Consider the following 19,820-nt stretch of genomic DNA (forward strand, 5'->3'; position numbering starts at 1 on the left):
CCAGCTAATCCTGAGGCAGCCTGATGGGCCCAAGGGAGCCAGGAGGACTCTTGGCCCTTGCCCCCTTTCTCAAGCCCAAAAAGGAAGGTGAGCAGAGGTATGAGCGCGAGGCTAGGGCTGGTTCAGTCCTTGCAGCACATGACCGTAGTCATGTGATAGTTACTTACTGTTACTTACCCCTTCTATAGTTCAGCTACTCAACTGTGAACAAATGAATGATAGGAGGCATATGCCTTATGGGGGGGTGGGGGCATGAGGGTCAGGTAAGATTTCGGTCCCTGATGCGGCTCTGGAGGTGACGTCCCAGTTTTTTCTCACTTAAAAAAAAAATCGTTAACAATTTATTCAAGGTGTCACAACAAGTAAATACACACACACTGTCCTGGCAGAGAATAACTTGTTTTCTTAATTCAGTTCTATTTCAGAGCAACCCGATTAGTCCTTTACCATCAAACTTCTTGAAAACATGTTTTACGTTGAATGTTCTTACTTCCTCCATGCTGGCTCTTCACCCCACTATAATAATCTATAATCTTTACGCCTCTCGTACTCTAAACAGCTTTCACGTTCTATATTAATCTCTTAATTACTAATCTTTACGAATTCTCTCCTCTTCCTTTCCAATTGCCAGAATCTCCTGTTGTTTTTCACCCCTGCCTGTGGCTTGGAAGAGTTAAAACTAAAAGGGCCCCTCGACATGTCTTTTTAAGGCCCCTCCTCGGTTCTCTAGAGAGGAGCTGAGGCCTTCCTCTGTGACCCTTAAAAGACCCCACACTTTATTTTCTCCAGAGGACTGTCACTTTTGAGCATCCAGAGAGTCCACATGGAAGGGAAAGTGGGCCAAACGTCACTCTGAGGAGACCGGGGGCCTTGCCGTCTTAACCACTGTTTGCAGTGAGAAACGGTCTACCAAACGCCACACATACCCACCCGAGGTTCCGCAGGAATTGGTGGAAAATACCTCACAAGCAGCGCAGCTGTTCCCTCTGAGGAGCACGCGTGGGGGAGGCCAGGCCTGGGAAGAGGGGGTGTTCCCGGGGCTGTGACACACAGCATTCCTTTCCCTTGAAGCATCCAAGCCCAAGAAGCTGCAGTCTCCCCCGGGGACTATGACATAGCCACGGCCGGGAAGGGCCTCACCAAAACAGCAGCGTCCACGCGTCCTTCTCCAGAGGAAACCCCTTCCCAGCCTGTGTGCGAGAACTCTCGCATGTGCCAAGGCTCTACCGCCCCTCCCACCCTTCTGCCAGACAAATACCCCAAAGTCAGCGGTCTGATAGGATGTTTTTATATTTACATGGTACATCTTAAAGCAATGGCTACATTGGTCATACATATTAGAAACCATAAAAAAAAGTTAACTAAAATGTACATCATACGCTTGTATATATATTTTTTACACAGAGGTAAAAAGGCTTATTATAAAAAAATCAATACAACAGGTTTTTTTTTTAGTATACAGGTGAAGAATGAATTATGCTTCAGGCACTTTAATTTGTTAATGTGAGCAAATAGCTGGGGGGTGGGGGGTGGTCAGAGGAAGCTTCCAAACAAATCTTTTGGTTAATGTTTTGTTACCACAGATACAAAAATAAAATCTGAATAATTTCTCTCAAATGATTGACGTCAGTATGGCAAAGCTGACTGGGAAAATACTACACACTGTTCAGCTGCAGTGTGGCAATTAGAGAGAAACGTATTTACATAAATGTCCCCATGGCTGTCCTTGTGCCCTTAACCGCTGCCTTCACAAACCAAAACGTATATGCGAAGTAAGATTCACTAGCATAACTCTTCAAAAGGGTGGAAAAGGACAAGGGGTAAAAAAGATAGAAACAACAAGTAAATAGAGACTACAAACAAAAAGTGGCGGGGACATGTGTATTCTTACTGAAATAAATAGGGGCACTCGGAACTGAGGTCTAACAAAACATACATTAGTGTTGTGCTTTGTAGAGAGGAGACCTTGAAAAAGGCCCTGAGGAAATACCTCAGGATTGGAGAGTGGGGGGCAATGGCCTCTCGACAGCATCTGGAGGCCGGCTGAAGGTTTTCTAGATGTTTTCCAGCCTGGGAAGCAGTTCTTTTTTCTTCCATCACCAGACTGACAGCTCTCTGCAACTTTTCCAAACTGGAAGGCCACACCATTCACTCCAACATATGAAAATGTCTACCAACTAACTCGTAAGCACACTGGGTATTTACATCGACGATCTGACTAAAGAAAGGCGGCGGGTGCTCAGATGAGCTGAAAATGTTCCATGAAGGTAAGCATGGCTCGTACTTTCCCAATATGATTGGCAGACTGGAAAAAAGTCTCTTTCCTTGAAGACTGATGCCCTGTGTGCAACAGAGAAGGGATGGGGGGAAGTGGAGACACAGACAGCAGGCTGTGCCCTGAGCTGGCAACTACCACAGGAAGATCATGGCGGGAAGAACGGCCAACTTTGACAAGCCTGTCCCTTATGGTCTCCATGACGTTCTGATTGTACTATGCTAGGTACCACTCACTCTTCACTTTTCTTTCTGCGACAAGATTTGGCTACTCCTTGCAATAGACTAGAAAAATACTCTTTTCCAGCTAATTAGAAGCCTCCTACATGGCAAGGTGAAGGTAGACCCAGACTGCTGACCTAACCATCTGTGCACCCAAATTGGCAAGTCTGGGTTTTTGAGATGCAGGAGAAAGACACTTAGGCATTGGAAGGGTTTTTACATATGGCCTTGTTTTTTTCCCCCAAGTATAAACAAAGCATTTGGTGATGTGAGATTCAGTCCAGGATGAAAACAAGAACAGAAACCCACAAACAAAATGCAACCCACCACTCTTCATATTTATGACATTTAAAATTTCCCCCCATTAAGAGAAAATAGCCAGTGGGGGTGTGGGAGGAAGCTCCTTCTAATTTTCTTTACCACAACTTCAGTGTTTCTCAACTGGAACTCTTTGGAGAACACTGGTTTGTGTGTGAATAGTCTATCTTGTTTGCAAAACAATGAGCAGAACTTCATTAGTGTTTTCTTCTAATATTGCTAAATTTTTAGAAGTGGTGGTGACACAGTTTTAAAAAGTTCTACTTTAGGGGTAACTGGGGAAGCTCAGACAAACCTGAAATCCCCTTTTTCTACCCCTGGTCTAAGAGGATGCAATGCAGTTTATGGAATTTCCTGATTCACACAAGTTAATCTGAAGTTAAGGCTCAATTCTCATTTTTGTGGGTGAATGTTTTGCATCAGTAAATAATTGTCAGGTTTTTAGGGGGAGGGCACAGGAAATGTTTATGGGCTCCAAATAGAAACTGCAGCTTACTTGGCAAATTTGGGTTTACAAAAGTTAAAGCGATCTTGTTTTGTGGTAGACGTTTGTTAACTAGCTCACCTCCTATACATAATCTGACTGCAGGTTACAATACTTCTGGTAGGGTTTCATCATTCTGACGTTACCTATCTGCAGGAATCCGCTGCCCCTTAGCAACCGGCAAGCCGACCCATGAGAAAGATCTCCTAGGAAACCAACTACAAAACCCACCCCAAATCAGCAGTTCCGACTGCAGGTGCCTCTGCGCTGGAAGAGGTGGGTAGGAAAGACAAGAAATCAACACATGTATAAGACAGTTAGCTTGATTACAGATTGGTAATAGTACACAAGTGTCTGTGCGGAGGTTCCTTTCCTTAGAACACCGTGTGCCTGCGTGTACGGGTGTGTGGTTGACGCAGAGTGGGTGGCTGGTGGGGGCTGCGTGGGGAGAGGGGAAAGTGCAGAGTTCACCAGGGGGGCTCCCCAGGCTGGAATAGCGCCTCAAGGTACCAGGGAGCAAGAAAGAAGGTGAGAGTATGTCAGAGACAAGTTCCCCTGTGGCTGTGGGAGGAGGAAAGGAGGGAAGGAAACTGAGTCACACGGCCGCTTTGTGCTTCCCCCCGCAGCACCTGCACATCACCCCGCAGTGGTAGCAGGCCCGCAGGGGCAGGTAACAGCACATACAGGGGGCCAGGAAAGACAAGGCAATAAGAGCCATCCACCGGAGGCAAAACTTCTCGTCGCTAGTATCGCACGAGCACGGGTCTGTATAGTCTCCCTCGGGGTCCGACATACAGTGATAGAGCATGCTGTCCGCACACCACATACAGCTCACCCGGCGGATGCAAGTTCTCACAGAGTCGGGCGCGTCCTGACAGTGGCCCCTCCGGTTTTCCTCGTGGTTGAACATGTCCCTGCAGTACTCGCACCGGGAGCGCTCGCCGTCCTCCTTCCGCCTCCGGGACTTGCCCCGGGACGGCTGGGTCTTGATCACGCCGCCCCCGCGCCCTTTGGGGTCCTCGCCGAGGCCGAAGTCCGAGGAGTCCACGTAGGGGTAATTGTAGTCGTGCTTGGGGACCTCGCCCTTGGCGAACCGCACGTAGGAGTCGGCGTCCTCCGAGGCGTCGGGGGATTTGCCCCGCACTGGCGCGTGCCGGTAGTCCTCGTAGCCGGTCAGCCAGATCTTCTCCCTGGGGTTGATGCGCACAATCTCCTCGTCGTCGTCCGGGAAGCTCACCTGGCGGTAAGGCCTTGGCATCGGCTGCCCGGGGGGGGGGGGGAAGGAGACATGGTTGTACAGCCGCGCCGAAAAGAGAAAAAACGCTCCACTAGGTACCTTTCGCCTTGACGAAGACATTTCTGGAAGAAACTCACTGCTCCTATAACTACTGAACATCCCCTGGGTTGAAGGTGTATTTCAAATTGTGATCCTTGATCCATTCCTGGGTCAGGAGATCTTTTTTCCCTTTTGTGGAAGTACTACCATAGAGGGGGGAAAGTGTGCGTATGGGAAGAAATGCACTCTGAATTTTCCACAGCTAAACACACCTAGCTCAAGAAGCAGAACTTGAGAGACCTCCCTAGGACACTGCCCCCCTCCCCTGAGTTCCCTTCTACGCCTCAGGGGTGGGAGGACCACCATCCTGATTTCTAACAGATTAGTTTCACCTGTTATTGTACAGTGTGTTCTTTTCCAAGACCTGCTTTTTTTCCCAATGAAACAAAAATACTGGAGTGCACTGCATGTTACAAGGGTAGCATATGTGGGTTATCTGTGTGTAGGGAATATCTGCATTCCAGGTCACAATACAAGATGCATTTTGCACCGTGGGTCATGTTCAAAATAGCAAAAAGGGATACCAGCAGCTATGATACAAGTACCTTGTCATCTGGTTGGAAAATATAGAAAGGGTAGGAGTGCCGATCTGGAGGCGGACTGCCTGGGTTTGAATCCCACCAGGATCTCACAGATGGTCAAACGCAAGCTGGAATGTGAGCTCAGGCAAGCTGGACCCTAGAGCCATGCTCCCTTGCCTTCAAAGCCCCCAGATCTGCATTCTCACCCCCAGGGTGACACCGGCATCTCTGTGGGTTGGTAAGGCTGCCTCCCCCAGAGCACCCTCGTTGTGGCAGTGTGAGATCTTCTACTCCTGAGGTCCTCCGAACGGCTCTGAGGGAGCCCACCAGAGTAAAGCCACAGACTCAGATTCTCTCTCAGCACAGGGCTACCTCGAGAACAACGAGAATCTGTGCAGCGTGCACACACAACTGTCACACAGGATGCGGCTGACACCTGTTGCCATTACCATGATTAGAATATTGCCATAGAATTTATCTCATGGCAATTACATTTATCCATCACTCCCACCAGACTGCGAGCTCCTAGAGGGCAGGGGCCATGCCTCACACATGTTGCCTAATTCTTGTTAGATTCTTGACAGTTTCACAGAAAATCACAATCTTAGATTAATAAAAACAAATCTTGGGAGCAGAAAGAGATTTTGCTAATTATTTTGTGAAGTAAGGTGATTCAAAGGGTCAATTCCCCTCTCTAGCTACTATAATGTGATTTTGTCTTTTATATATATATATATAATATATAAATGTTTATTTATGAGAGAGCGGGAGAGGGGCAGAGAGGGAGACAGAGGATCTGAAGCGGGCTCTGTGCTGAGAGCCCGATGCAGGGCTTGAACCCACAAACCGTGAGACCATGACTTGAGCCCAAGTCCGATGCTTAACTGAGCCACCCAGGCACCTCCGCCCCTCTCCTGCTTGTGTTCTGTCTCTCAAAAATACATAAACGTTAAAAAAAAATTTTTTTTAACGCCAAAATATTAGGAAGCACACAAAAATTTTTAGAGTCTTATAAATCTAGCTTTATGTTAAAAACAAAACAAACTAAACCAAAACAACCCCGTGCTCCTTTTTTCTTTCCAAAGCACACCGGTGGCCACATCACCCCCACAGGCACTAGTCCATGCCCCACAGTTTGGGAGCCTACTCTGCCAAACAGCGCTTGGTAAATATTTGTTGAATCACTGAATGCCAGACTCCAGCTACATCCCCCAAGCAAGCCTGGGCCTGTAACCCGCGATGCCAGGGTGCCTGAGCCAAGCGGACAGCATTCTTTAGTCCCGATCCTGGCTCTGGGCTTTCACACAAAGCCAGGAAGCCCTCTGGACAGAGGAACTCAGGAGATAGCAAAGCCCCGTGGAGAACACACGCCTGCATTTGAGACTTGTTCCATCAAGGACTTTCTCTCTCTAAACCTCAGCCTTCTCTTCCATCAACCGGGGAGGCCCAGGACCTGCCCTGTGGGATAATTTGTGAGGACTCAATGAGATTAAGCACACGGAAGGTTTAGCAAGGGGTCGGGCACACAGAAAACTAAGGACGAGCTGCCGTCACCACCGTCAATATGGGGAACAGAGAAGGCCTGGGCTTGAGCAGCGGGCTACATGGAAGGAGGAGGAGGCTGTTCCAGATCAGGAACCATCCACCCCATGCCCTCAAAGGAACCAGACTGCCGCGCACCTGTTCGAGGTGATAGTGGTCCGTGGGGTATGGGTCATGGAGGTGGCCCAGGGTGTAAATCCTCCGGTGCTCACAGGATGTGGGAGAGGAGATTGTCCGAGTAGGTTGTTCCCTCTTCTGGGAGGAATTAGAAGAACTGTCTGTAGCTGTCTGTTTAGAGGGAGGTAACCAAGAGTTAATTAAAATGAAAACAAAAACCAAACCCACATACCAAAACCTAACACACCGTCTACCCCCCACTCTGGTGTCTTGCCGGACTTCCCGAAATCTGGAGTTTATCTTGGCTGTGGGAAGCACCAGGACCCCTGAAGGGCCAGATTGTCTAAACATGATGTGGCTGGCTCAAGGGGCAGAGAAAGCCAGCCACTAAGACCCTGGAAAAGTTGGGTTTGTTTTCTCAAATGTGGGAGCAGCCACCAGGCTTTGGGGAAAGGGCACTACATCAGGCCTCCTGTGGGTACATCCCAGTTTGATCAAGAACGGTTACACCACTGGTAGCCCTGTCTGCAAGGGACTCTGGTGAGCAGAGGAGATGCATATAAGCCAAGATCAAACCCAAATGTTTCTGTGCAGAGCTGATCCTGGCAAAATGTCAGAAATAAGGCTACCTCAAGGGTATCGTAGGCACTGGCTTTCCAGGAAGAGATGTTGTAATCTTTGGGTTGAAGGCAAGCCTTGAGGGTCACTGGAAGCTGGAAGTGACAGAGACAGCTGCACAGAGAATGCAGGCCCCTCTCTTTTGGACCTGAGTGCAGAACTCCTTTCCTGGTAGAGACGAGTTCAGATTGGATCCTCTGTGACAGGGTCTTTGGAAGGTGATGGATCTGATGGACGGTGGCCACCACCTTCAAAACCAAGAATCCTCAGAACCACCCACCCGCCCTCTGCATCCTCAGAGTCACAGATCCTTTTCTTCCCCAAACCAATGAAAAGGTTTTCCTTATATCTAGGTGTCCTATTTTTGGCAAGTATCGACGAACTCCTTCCTGGCTCTCATTTCTCAATCTTATGTTCCCCTTGTCTCATTTGCTTATTTCTTTTTTTACACCCTCTCCCCCAACTTATTGAGTAACGAATGCCCAGAAAAATGGGACAAGTATTTAGGACAAAGACACCCATATTCCCATTATGCAGCACAACTACGTTAATTTTAAAAACTTAGTGGACATGTGTGGCAGCCCTTTGGCAACCCAACCCTCCTGATTTTTTTTCTCCAATTCTGTTTGGTCCAAGTGAGACAGAGCTGATGCCTGTTTCTGATCCCTCCATCCAGAGTGACTAATTCAGGTATGGCTACACGGTCCTCTCTGAGGTTAATACGGAGATTTTTCACGGAGAGGTCAGAAAAGATGCCGTCTTTTTCTCTGAAGATCTAAGGGTCCTAAAAGCCTGGAATCCTGGCCAGGGCACAGGGAAAGCACCTTCCAGGGAGGAAGTGAAGCAAAACTAAGAGAAGGCAGCCCCTCCACCCCCTCCCAGAGCCATTTGAGCTTGGATCCAGTCGAGGCTGCAGCCTGCGATCTACCCTAGGGTGTCCCAGTGGTGTGGGCCGATTCCCTTTGGTAACTTAAGCCCAGATGCGTGGGATTCATCACTTGGGTGTGCTTTCCCCTCACTTTTGGCTCCTCCGTGGCAGTTCCGCCCGCATCCCACTCCTGCCTGTGTCCGGCCCTCACTCCTCTCCACAGCAGTGCAAGAGGAACCGGGCACGCAGCGTCCGCTCCTTCTCTGCTCTGCCTCTTGGGAGCCACCTGCCTGGCAAACAGCACGTACTGGCAACCACTCTGGGGACTGTGCGGCCTGCTTGGAGGCCAAGGGCCAACCCACTGTGGGAGGCTTTGGAGGTCCAGCGCCCGTGCCTGGTGGGGCAGGTCTGTTTGATCGAGAGGTCCCAGCCCGAGACGTCTGCTTCCCGCAGATGTCAGCCAGGACTGGCATCCTCACTCATTAAGGGTCTCCTGTCTTTTTTTTCCCCTCAGTAGTTCAGAACTTGGGGAAGAATTGCTATTTACTCCTCAAATCCCAGCAACTGAAAGAAACCAAACGGACGCGCAAGGAGTTTTGACTCTCTTCTGGAGTCTGTCTTGTCTTCGATCTCCCGACCCGCTCTTTCTTCACGTCTTCAGAGGTACCAACTGAACACACAGGGGAGGGGGTTGTGGACCAGACAGAACAATAAAGCAAAGAGCTCTTAGTCGTCTCAGACCGTGCAAGTGCATGCAGTGTGCCAGACCCTGGCGACACGGGGGCACGGGTACAGGTGGAATACTGTCTCCCCGTCACAGGCCGCAAAACAGACTCTGAGAGACCATGGCGGGGCAGCCACTGCAGAGCAGGACTGAAATGCGGCCCCTGATCAGCAAGCCCAGTGGGATTTCAGGACACAACACCACGGCTTCTCAAGTTCACACAAGTCTTTTCCAATGCCTACTCTGAGAGGTGTTTTACTGTGATTAACACAAGTACAATTTCTCCAAGTAAGAAGGTGCACCCTGCTTTACACAAACCCAGGAGATAAAGGATGGATGGGGTCTCATAATACAAAGTTTCTGAAGATCTCGATAAACACTTCCTGAATGAGTAGGTAAGGGCCCTTCAGGGTGATTCAAATCTCAAGAGTTAAATTCTTAACCAGCGCCCCAAACGACAGTCATCTCTTACGTCAGAAGCTACCCTCGTATCGAACACTGTAATATGCACTCGGCATCGTGGTCACCTCTGTGTTAATCATCCGTTCACCCTCCTCCACCCTGTTTGCTGTGAACTATGTCCAGGTTAACAATGTGTAGAAAGTCATTCTGAGAAATGAGGCGTGCCCATGTTTTCCCAGTGTTCATTAGCTAACCAGATATGCCACCTTCTGATGCACCCAGCCTACCTCCCTAACCCTGAACAGCCTCTTCCCACTGCACAATCAAGTGCAAAGCTTCCCGGACATTATCAGAGAACGTGAGAATAAGCAAAGCCGTTAAATATCTCCTAATCTAATGGCGAATTCGTACGAGGGAGCAAGAAGGTTAGAAAGCTTTGAAGTGTGTCCACAGTTCACTGCCTACTGCAGGCGGAGCTGACACCCATGCCTGGACTGCTCTGGGTGTGTCTGGACTCTGAGCAGGAGAGCATGCAAGAGAGCCTCCATTAAAGCCAAGGCTTATTCCACATCTGTACTATCAGACAAATCTTGCCATGCAGTGTGACCTACAAACAAAAGCAGTGAACTAGCAGGGCATCTCCAAGAAACAAGGGGGAAAAATCTTTTTTCCACATGCACTTCTTCTTTTATTAATCTTTTTTTAAAAAGGAAACATGGACTTAAAAAATTTTATTTATTTATTTATGGAGAGAGAGAGAGAGAGAGAACGAGCACAAGGGGTAGAAAGAGAGGGAGAGAGGGTGGAGCACGGGCAGGCTTCAGCTCACCCGATGCGGGGCTAGAACTCACAAACTGTGAGATCATGACCTGAGCTGAAGTCAGATGCTTAACTGACTGAACCACCCAGGTGCCCTATTAAGTAATCTCTGTACCCAATGTGGGGCTTGAACTCACGACCCTGAGATCAAATGTCGCCCGTTCTACCAACTGAGGCAGCCAGGCTCCCAGTCCACTTGCACTTCTGAACAGACTCTCCCATAACTCTCCTTGTGGCTTCCACACACACTGGAGAAAAGCCACCCACCTAAGCTATGCACACACACTCTCTCAAGCAAGACTCCTGAACATCTGTTATTTGTATGCACAAGCTAATGACACCTACCAACCTACCAATCTGACAGCTTCACCTTCAACTCATAAAGACTCTTGGGGCACCTGGGTGGTTCAGTCGGTTAAGCGTCCGACTTCAGCTCAGGTCATGATCTCGCAGTCCGTTGAGTTCGAGCCCCACATCAGCGTCGGGCTCTGTGCTGACAGCTCAGAGCCTGGACCCTGTTTCAGATTCTGTGTCTCCCTCTTTCTCTGACCCTCCCCCATTCATGCTCTGCCTGTCTCAAAAATAAATAAACGTTAAAAAAAAAATTTAACAAAGACTCTGATGTGCTTTAAACTCACCTTGCTCTCTAGGGGTTGTCTCTGTTGTGGGTTTGAACTCAAGAAGAAAAAATGTGGAGGCTTCAACAGTAGGCTTCCCCACATCCAGGGACAGAGAGCCTTCTGTCCCACCCACTGTGGACGGAGAGGGCAGGCGCTGTGGTGGACCTGGTGGTGGGGGGGGGGTCCTATGCAACATGATACAGCGAGCATAACCACTGCCACCTGCAAATGTAGCCTCCAGAAAATCCTGCCTCTGGGTCTGGGTTGGACGCTGAATCAGTGTCAATGCCCATTATTAAAAAGATGTTCCATTAAGAAGTCTGCAACCTAATATGAGGCACTGAATAATAGAAATGCAATTGAGTATTCTAACGCTAAATAATAAGGACTCAGCTCAGGAAGACTGGATGTGAATTGTTCTCTAATTAAAAAGTCATGCTGAATTTGTTCAAAGGAACAAGGTTTGTGGGGCCTGGTTCTAAAGCCCTCTAACAAGGCAGAAAGCTGAGATGACTTTGATAAGGAAGAAACTTGAAGGAACAGGGAGGTGAGAAAAGGAAGGAAGGGAGGATGGGAGCAAGAGTCAGAGGGTACTGAGATGAGCGGGTACTGCCAACCTTAAAATCAGGAAAATACAGACACGAGTGGCCTGATGGAATCCACCTTTGATAGTAAAGGCACCCATTCCTTGCCTGGAAGTTTCTTGGGTTTGGGCTGGGTGCTCTGTAGGATGTGGGTTCAGACATAACAGGGGGACACGGGCAGGGGCAAGGCCAGGTGGCTTCCCTTCTAGATGGGTGGACAAGTCAGAACTAGGCTCAGAGGAAGAGAAAAAGAGGTCCAAGTTTACCAGTGAACATCTAATAAAATTCTTCAAAAAGAGCAAGCTTCCAATGGCCAGACTCTGAAGACCTACTTAGTCAGTTATTTCCCATAATTCCCCAGAATTTTAACAACAAATGAGAGAAAAACACCAGAGCTTCAAAAGTTGGCACAGACTTTCCTTTTGCATAGCTGGCTTTAATGTTATGATATCTGAAAATAAATCAAAATCCGAAGTGCAAAAGATGCTGGGAGGAGGCTACCTGTTTCCCCAAGGTCAATGCTGCCTGGTTTGGGTAGAAATTGGACTGAATGGGGAAGGGAGACTAGAAGATGCATGTCTCATGTGAAACCTGTAGCTGGCTCTCTCCTACTGCACGGGCATATCTTATAAAAGGATTTCTTACTCTTGGAAACTTGGCTGTTCTACCCTCTCCTTGGGTCTACCTGGAAGTTCTTACAGAAGCACATGCATCTGTTCACATGCCTTGGGTCTGGGAATGAGCCTTCTTCATTTGGAAGGAGAACTTCTTTGACCAAGGGAAGCTCAAGAAAAGAAGGAGAGAAAGAACCAAGAAGCCAGAGCAGCTGAGGAGGCAGTCTGCTTAAATTACCCGTCCTGGGATGGAATCCTGGCTGTTGACCAAGGGCTTTTTGGGGCATTCAGGGTGGGTCAGACTACGCATTTCAAAGTGAAACAAGTGTTTTCAAGGCTATGTGTATCCCTTCAACTCCCCTTGGATTTTCCTGCTAAATCTTTGTTTTTTTACCAAAGGGGGTAAGGGCAGAGCACAAAGGCAGCAGCAGTGGGCAGACAATGCCCGCAGGAGAGGAAAGATGTGCCTAGGGCAGGACTGTTCTTTCCTGGACACTTAGAACTACTAAGGGGCACTTGGAATGTCCTACTCAGTGTATCTATGACTATGAGAAGGTTGGCAACTGGCAATTTCCTTCACCGTCTTGGGGATGGAGACAATGGGGATGAAGCCCACCTTCAGTAAGGCAAACAAGTAGTCACTTCATCGTCCCTGTGTCCCCAGGAACACATGAGGGAGGTGATAGAAGCAAACACACAGCGCAAGGAGCCAACCCTACTCTGAGAAACCCCGTCAGGAGGTTAGCAGGCTGACACGTTTTAAACAAGGCATAGAAAACAAAGGTTAAGAAATGCTTAAGAAGCCAGACCATGTCATCTGGAAATCATACAGCAACGTTAGGCACAAACTGCACCAAGAACTGATTCCAGGCCAGGTTAGGCCATAGGCGTTGGGCAAGTTGTTTAACTTCTCAGGGCCTCAGTTTCCTCATGTGTAAAATAAGGGGGGGAGGGCAATCAATGATCTCCAAGGTCTGTCTGAGCTCTAACAGTGTCAGAATAACCCTCCTTCCCTCCTCTTAAGAACATCCAAGGGGTTTGATGGAGACTGCTACCTAGCTCATTCGAGGGCCACAGGATTCCCTCAGATTCATTAAATAGCACTTCTGCCTTGTCTGTAGATGCTGCTATTTTGCATTTTTAAAGGAGCCTACCTAGTAGTTATGACCACAATTTGTATTATTTTTACTGCAATCTTCCACCAAAATAGATCTCAACAGCTGATGCAACCAATGCCAATATCAATCTTTCCATTGCAAGGCTTCTCATTTTTAATGTTTTATTTTATTGCTTATTTTGAGGGGGGGGAGGGAGAGAGAGAGAGAGAGATATCATGAGTGGGGGAGGAGCAGAGAGAGAATCCCACGCAGGCTCCACTCTCACAGTGCGGACGGACATGGGGCTCGATTTCCTGAACCTTGAAATCATGAAATCTGAGCCAAAGTCGAGTTGGAAGCTTAACCAACTGAACTACCCAGGCGCCCCTCATTTTGTTTTTTTTAAAGGTATATACACACACTAAATATAAGTATGTACCATTCCTCTCAACCTTGGGCCCAGCAAGGAGACTAAGGACACGAAACTCTGGGCACCTCTGCTTCTCAGAAGGCAGTACACTGGATAGTTAAGTGCCTCAGAAGGCACCTGGCTCGGGTGGCTTGATGATCTGTTGTCTCTCTTTAGTACAGCACTCCTTTCCCCTTGGCACCTGTTAGACCTTTTTCCTTTGGTAAACAGGAAATTGTCACCCATTTTATCAACAGGTCTTTGGGAACAGGTAGCACTAGCTCACCTGTCCTAAGGGCCTACATAGGTTCCAAGTGTCCTCTTTCAAAAAGGCAAGCAACCAGCCAGGCACGTGCTCTTTCATGGCCCAGCTAGCAGGCGGTCTGGGTCTAAGAGGCAGCTGCAAGAATGGGGGAAAGAGACGACTTTGGCCTTAGACTCTAAGACATTATGCTTTCTGGGGCCCGAGGATAAAGTGGGCATTCTTTCACTGTAAATCAAACAACAAAAACAAAACTCCTACTCATCGAAAAAAAAGTCTTATGTTTCTAAATTTTGAAGTTAGGTGAGGGGCGCCTGGGTGGCTGTCTGTTAAGCATCCAACTTTGGTTCAGGTCATGATCTTGCCATTCCTGAGTTGGAGCCCCACATGAGACTCTGTGCTGACGGCTTAGAGCCTGGAGCCTGTTTCAGATTCTGTGTCTCCCTTTCTCTCTCTGCACCTCCCCCGCTCTCACTCTCACTCTCTCAAAAAAAATAAATAAACATTAAAAAAATGTTTTTAAACTTAGGTGAAATTTTCATATGAAAGGAAAGGACTCTGATACACCCACAGCTTGATTTACTGGAAGGGGCTGAAGGGTTGCCAGTAGGAAGGCGGGCTTTCAGGTAACCCCGAATACGTCCTCTGTGTGAATTAGTAAAATGCAAAGAACAGTATCCTACTACCCACAACTTAAAAAGATGAGATAAGGTGCATGTAAATGAAGAAAGACTCAAGTGGGAGGGCTAGCAAGAATGCCTTTGGGCTTCTTGAAATTGAGAGCATTTCAAAGCTTTTGTTTGAGCCTCAGACATATTAACTGCTTTAATTTAAAGCCACTGTAGGTATTACATGTTGAATAAAAAGATCCTCCCCTCACTATGTAATGTGAGCTTGGTAATTATTGTCATTTAGAAGATAAAGCAGCTCCCTCCCATTTTCTGAGACCTTCCACACCACCCAGTGCAGTGCTGGGTCTCAGCCAGCAGCAGTTATGGGACACTGCTTCCTGGTGTCAACCCCAAAGCCTATGGCTGCCCCTCCCCCAAAACATTTTTGCTTCTCTTAACAAGCTACCATAGATCAGTTTCACTAGTTAAACTTTGTAGAAGGAGCTTACATTTTCAACCTGTTTTCTCTTTTACTTAGCTTCTCCCCACCCCAGTCTGCCCAATCCCCAGATGCCAAAGGTAGAGACAACAGGAAACTTTTTTTTTTTTTTTTTTTTTTTTTAGAGAGAGAGAGCGCAAGTCAGTGAGAAGCAGAGAGAGTGGTGCCACAAGGGGCCGGGAGGGAAAGAGGCGGAGAGTGGGAGAGAAAGAGAAGCAGGGCTGCTGTTCACCAGATGCGGGGTTCGAACTCATGAACCGTGAGATCATGACCTGAGCTGAAGTCAGAAGCTTAACCAATCACCCAGGTGCTCAAGAAAACATTTCTAATCAACTGATCGTCTAAAATGCGACTGAGGCTTTCGAGCAGGGGCAAGGGTAACTTCAGACCTTCACTGAAGTATTTTTTTGTTTTTGTTTTTTTAATGTTTACTTGAGAGAGAGGCAGAGCAAGTGAGTGGGGGAGGGGAAGAGAGGGCGAGAGAATCCCAAGCAGGGTCCTTGCTGACCGTGCAGAGCTTGGTCCCGTGAACCAGGAGATCATGACCTGAGCCGAAATTAAGAGCTGGATGCTCAACCGACTGAGCCACCCAGGCGCCCTCCACTGAAGTAGTTTTAAGCCAAGGCACTAGTTGAAAAGACCATCATTTAGGAAGCTACTTTGCAATGAAGGGAATCTGATGGATTTAAAGAAGTAAAATTTACTGAAACTTACTGAATACATACTGCCTTTTGTCAAACTTCTCTGAAAGGCAGCAAGCAGATCAGAAGTTTGCATTCTGGGTGGGCAGACTATAGAACAGAATATAGGTTGCTTTGGCGCTCGGAGTCTTGGTGATTTTATCCGCAGAAGAGGAAGTGTCAGCATGCCCCTCACAGGGTGATTGTGAGGACCAAGCTCAGTCACGTATGTGAGAGTGCAGGGCACGGTGCCAGGGGCAGTGCCACACCACAGTGCCTTTTCTTCCCTTCCCCGAGGCCAGCAAATAGAGGCTCAAAGGAAGTACATTCAACCTGGAGAAGACTGTGGGTCCAAAGGATCCGTGATCATAGTGAAGTACTGGCAGAACCAAGTCTGGAATGCAGGCCTCTCCCCAGCCTCTAAACTCTGCATACTCAGTGGTCACACGTCACTGCTTTCTTAGAAAAAATCAGCAAATGAGCCCCATTTATTACAAAATAGGTAGATTTGAAAAAAACCCCACAAAATTGGTAGATTTGCCTTCAGCTTTAATGGCTGCTGGCACGGATTAGGTGGAAGAGACTTCAAAAAAAAAAAAAGGGAAATGTTGTGGCAGGCTATATACTCTTCTTCTGTAAACGAAACCTTGAAGATTACAAAACTCAATGAATTCATTTTTTCCTACTTAATCAAGAATGAAAGTAAGTATATGGGGCACCTGGGTGGCTCAGTTGGTTCACTGTCTGACCCCCGGTTGCAGGTCATGATCCCAGTTCTGCACTGGTGGAGCGGGACCTACTCGGGATTCTCTTGCTCCCTCTCTTTCTGCCCCTACCGCACATGTGGCACGCACTCTCTCAAAATAAACAAACTTTAAAAAAAAAACAAAAAAGGAATGAAAATAAGCACAACTTGTAAATGCTCAAAAGCCCATCCAGGACAAAACAAATTGCTTCTTAGTATTCTGGTTTCACACGCTTGCTCTAGCCATACTTTAGCCCTGGGGTGGGTGGGAGGCGTCAGGGATGTCATTAGGGACAACTGCTCTGAACAGGCAGAAAGTAATAAAATGCAGCTTGTAGTAAACAGGATGTCAAGGGTTCAAGCGTAGGGCACGAGGAAGGACCAAGTTCTTCCAGTCTAGGCAAAACATGGCTGGAAGCTGACGACGGTGTAAAAGACATGACGTTTTTCCTACATGAAGGAGGGCTGCCTGCCTAAGGTACGATGAAATGCCAAACGTAATCCAAATATCAGCCTTCTTCAGCTGGCTTCTAGGAGAGTGTTCAGACCCACACAAAATGATGTGAATTAAATCTTCTCAGTTCTGCAAAGGACGGTACACAGTTTAACACCATTCTAGGTGCACAGGAGAGTGGTGATCTCATTACACAGGATGAATGCCTTAAGGCACTAGGGCTTAATTAGGAATCGCTACTGAGAAGGGCCTCCCAGATCCAGAAACAATACTTAGGTCATGGTGGTAAAAACGTACAAGGCAGGCAAAAAACAAAATCAAAGCCTTATATAGGGGTAGGGGCACCTGGGTGGCTCAGTCAGTTGAGCATCCGACTCTTGGTTTTGGCTCAGGTCATGATCTCACAGTTCGTGAGTTTGAGCCCCACATTGGGCTCTGCATTGACAGTGCGGAGCCTGCTTGAGATTTCTCTCTCTCCCTCTCTCTCTCTGCCCTCCCAGGCTTGCTCGCTCGCTCTCTCTCTCTCTCTCAAAAAATAAACAAACATAAAAAAAAAAAAAAAACCAACAACCTTACATAAGGGTAGGCTTTCCTATAGTCAAGTTTTGAGTTGCTATTTTGGGGACCCCTGGGCTGCAAAACTCACTCAGTAGGCTCCAAGTCTGTCACATTAATGGGCCACACAGGCCACTGCTCTTAAATTTATCTTCTTTTCTCTCCCCTTTCCAATTTGGGTTCAAAAGAACCCTAAAATACAATGCCTGTACTTGGTTGTTTAAAAAATAGAATGGCTGGAGTATCATAAATATAATTATTCAACAGAAGAAGAGAAAAATAGCAGTGGTGAGCTGGAAAGGCTGGGGGATGGTGTTCCTGGCTCCTCCACTGTGAACTAGCTGTGTGACCTTCGGCAAGTCACCCAGTGGACCCTGAGCTGCTTCCCCAACCGAGGCTGTCAAATGAGGCGAATCCTACTTCATTTGCCAGAAGGAAGCAGGCTGGCTCATCTGATAGGAACTCAAAATCCCTTCCAATTCCAAGACCTGTAATTCTAAGGAGTTGGCATGTCTGCAGCTAACCTTGTCTCCCCGCAAGCCAAACATTTGCAGCTAATTATCTGCACAGTGGACACACTGCTTCCTAGCACCAGGCAGAGAAAACAGCGGGAGGAAGAGAACTTGCAGCCGCAGACCTCAACCTCTGTTGTGTCTCTTTAAGGTCTTTAAACCCCCGATGCAGGGGGACCTAGGATTGCTGTAACTAAGGCATCTCTCCCGATCCCACCTTCTCCCTTGACCGCCCCCCTCCCACAGTCCCCATTCTGAGAAAACCCCCGCATTCTTTCTTAAAAAAAAAAAATCAATACACGTGTATCATTTACTCTCTCAATAGCAGTTCTGCCCCCCCCCCATCTCAGCTCCTGCGCCAGAGAAACACACACTTCAATTCTTGTGGCTCTTTCTTCTTCCACTTCTCTCCACTTTTTTCCAACGTCAAGTGGTTATACTACTATTTCCCGATTTGCAGATTTAGATACTCTTTCGGGACTTCTTATTATGGAAGATGAAGACTTAGCTATTTTACACACCCCCAAGTATCTGTCTATAAAGCAAATATTTCCCTAATCCCCAAGCTTTAGAGCCAGAATCCAGCCACTCAGCACAGTGACAGCTGAAGCGCCAACAACACTTGACCGCAGAGTCTAGATGAGCCTGCTCTAGAAGTATACACACACTGTGGCTGTGTTCTCCCAAGATCGTGTTGAAATTATCCTTGTCTAGCCATGAAGATGCTAATAACAGTTAAAAAATGATTTGAGAATTTGGCAGCAGTAAATAAACCACCAGGTTTTAAAGGACCCAACCCTACAAAACAGGATTTTGGAAAACTGTTCATGAAAGGGCCATAAAACCCAGAGCCAGTCTAGTTCTATACGGTCCATTTTCACTATTATCTCCTTTTCTCCCCCCCAGCCCCCCCTCCTTGCAGGCTCCACATGCTCTGGTCTCAGGGTCTTCAACTGTGCGGGGCTGGGAGGAAGTGAGTCCTAAGTTGGGGAGCAAACCATCTCAGCTGATCCACAGGGAGCTAGACTGGTCCTATCTCAGGCTGACAAGGGGCCTCCTCCACAAGATAAAAGTACATGTCTTCTCTGCAAGACAAAAGCACAACAGAGGGAACAGACTCAAGGGTCTTTCCATTCTGTCCCTTTCAAGTCTCCCCAGCCCTGAAATGAAAGAAACTAAAAGCTGTCAGTCAGAGGCGCCAACATGAGTGTGCCAACTCTTTCTTTCTTTTTTTTTTTTTCCATGTTTACTTTTGAGAGAAAGAGAGAGAATGCGAGCAGGGGGAAGGACACAGAGAGACGGAAACACAGAATCTGAAGCAGGCTCCAGGTTCTGAGCTGTCAGCACAGAGCCCGATGCGGGGCTCGAACTCACGAACAGCGAGATCATGACCTGGGCCGAAGTTGGCCGCTTAACCAACTGAGCCACCCAGGCGCCCCATGAGTGTGCCAATTCTTAGCAGTGGCAAACAAACAAACAACCTCCTGTTAAACAGAACGCTAATTGTTGTTGTTGTTTATATTGTTTGCATTACTCATCTTCCAAATTTGTACCAAATGGCTCAAGCCTCATACCTGCGTATTCAACGCTGAGCACACCCTTGCCATCTAGGTATTTGTGTTCACCTGGGTCAGTCACTGTAACTGAGGTCCAGGAAGAGACAGTACTGCAAAGGGTAGAGAGTTCACAGAAGGGTGAGAAGGTACGTGTGAGCAGTCAAGAGCTCACAGCGAGTGACGATGCTAGGAGCACAGCTCCCATTTGTAGACGCAGCAGAAAAGAAAGCTAGAAAAACAAGACATGAAGCTACCGAGAATCCCTCAAAATCACCCAACTTTACATGGCCCCCCAGGATAACAACAAAGCAAATGAATAAAATATGGAAACCTATGACTGTTACACACTATATCTGGGGTTCAGACCACCCATTGAT

The 19,820-nt window shown here is 47.6% G+C and overlaps 1 protein-coding gene across 2 annotated transcripts in view; it reads right to left on the minus strand.

The window, feature by feature from the left end:
• Nucleotides 1–1,272: 1,272 nt before the first annotated feature.
• The window catches only part of SPRED2 (sprouty related EVH1 domain containing 2), a 111,046-nt gene continuing 92,498 nt past the window's right edge, over nt 1,273–19,820 (minus strand). For both annotated transcript variants that reach the window (XM_027072329.2, XM_015073657.3), the window contains exons 5-6: nt 6,836–6,985; nt 1,273–4,559 (exon numbers count right to left, since the gene is read on the minus strand). In XM_027072329.2, coding sequence (XP_026928130.1) covers nt 3,894–4,559; nt 6,836–6,985 — 816 coding nt within the window. In that variant the 3' untranslated portion in view covers nt 1,273–3,893. The remainder of the gene's footprint in view (nt 4,560–6,835; nt 6,986–19,820) is intronic.

This window comes from Acinonyx jubatus, chromosome A3, assembly GCF_027475565.1.
Source record: "Acinonyx jubatus isolate Ajub_Pintada_27869175 chromosome A3, VMU_Ajub_asm_v1.0, whole genome shotgun sequence".
Lineage (NCBI taxonomy): Eukaryota > Metazoa > Chordata > Mammalia > Carnivora > Felidae > Acinonyx > Acinonyx jubatus.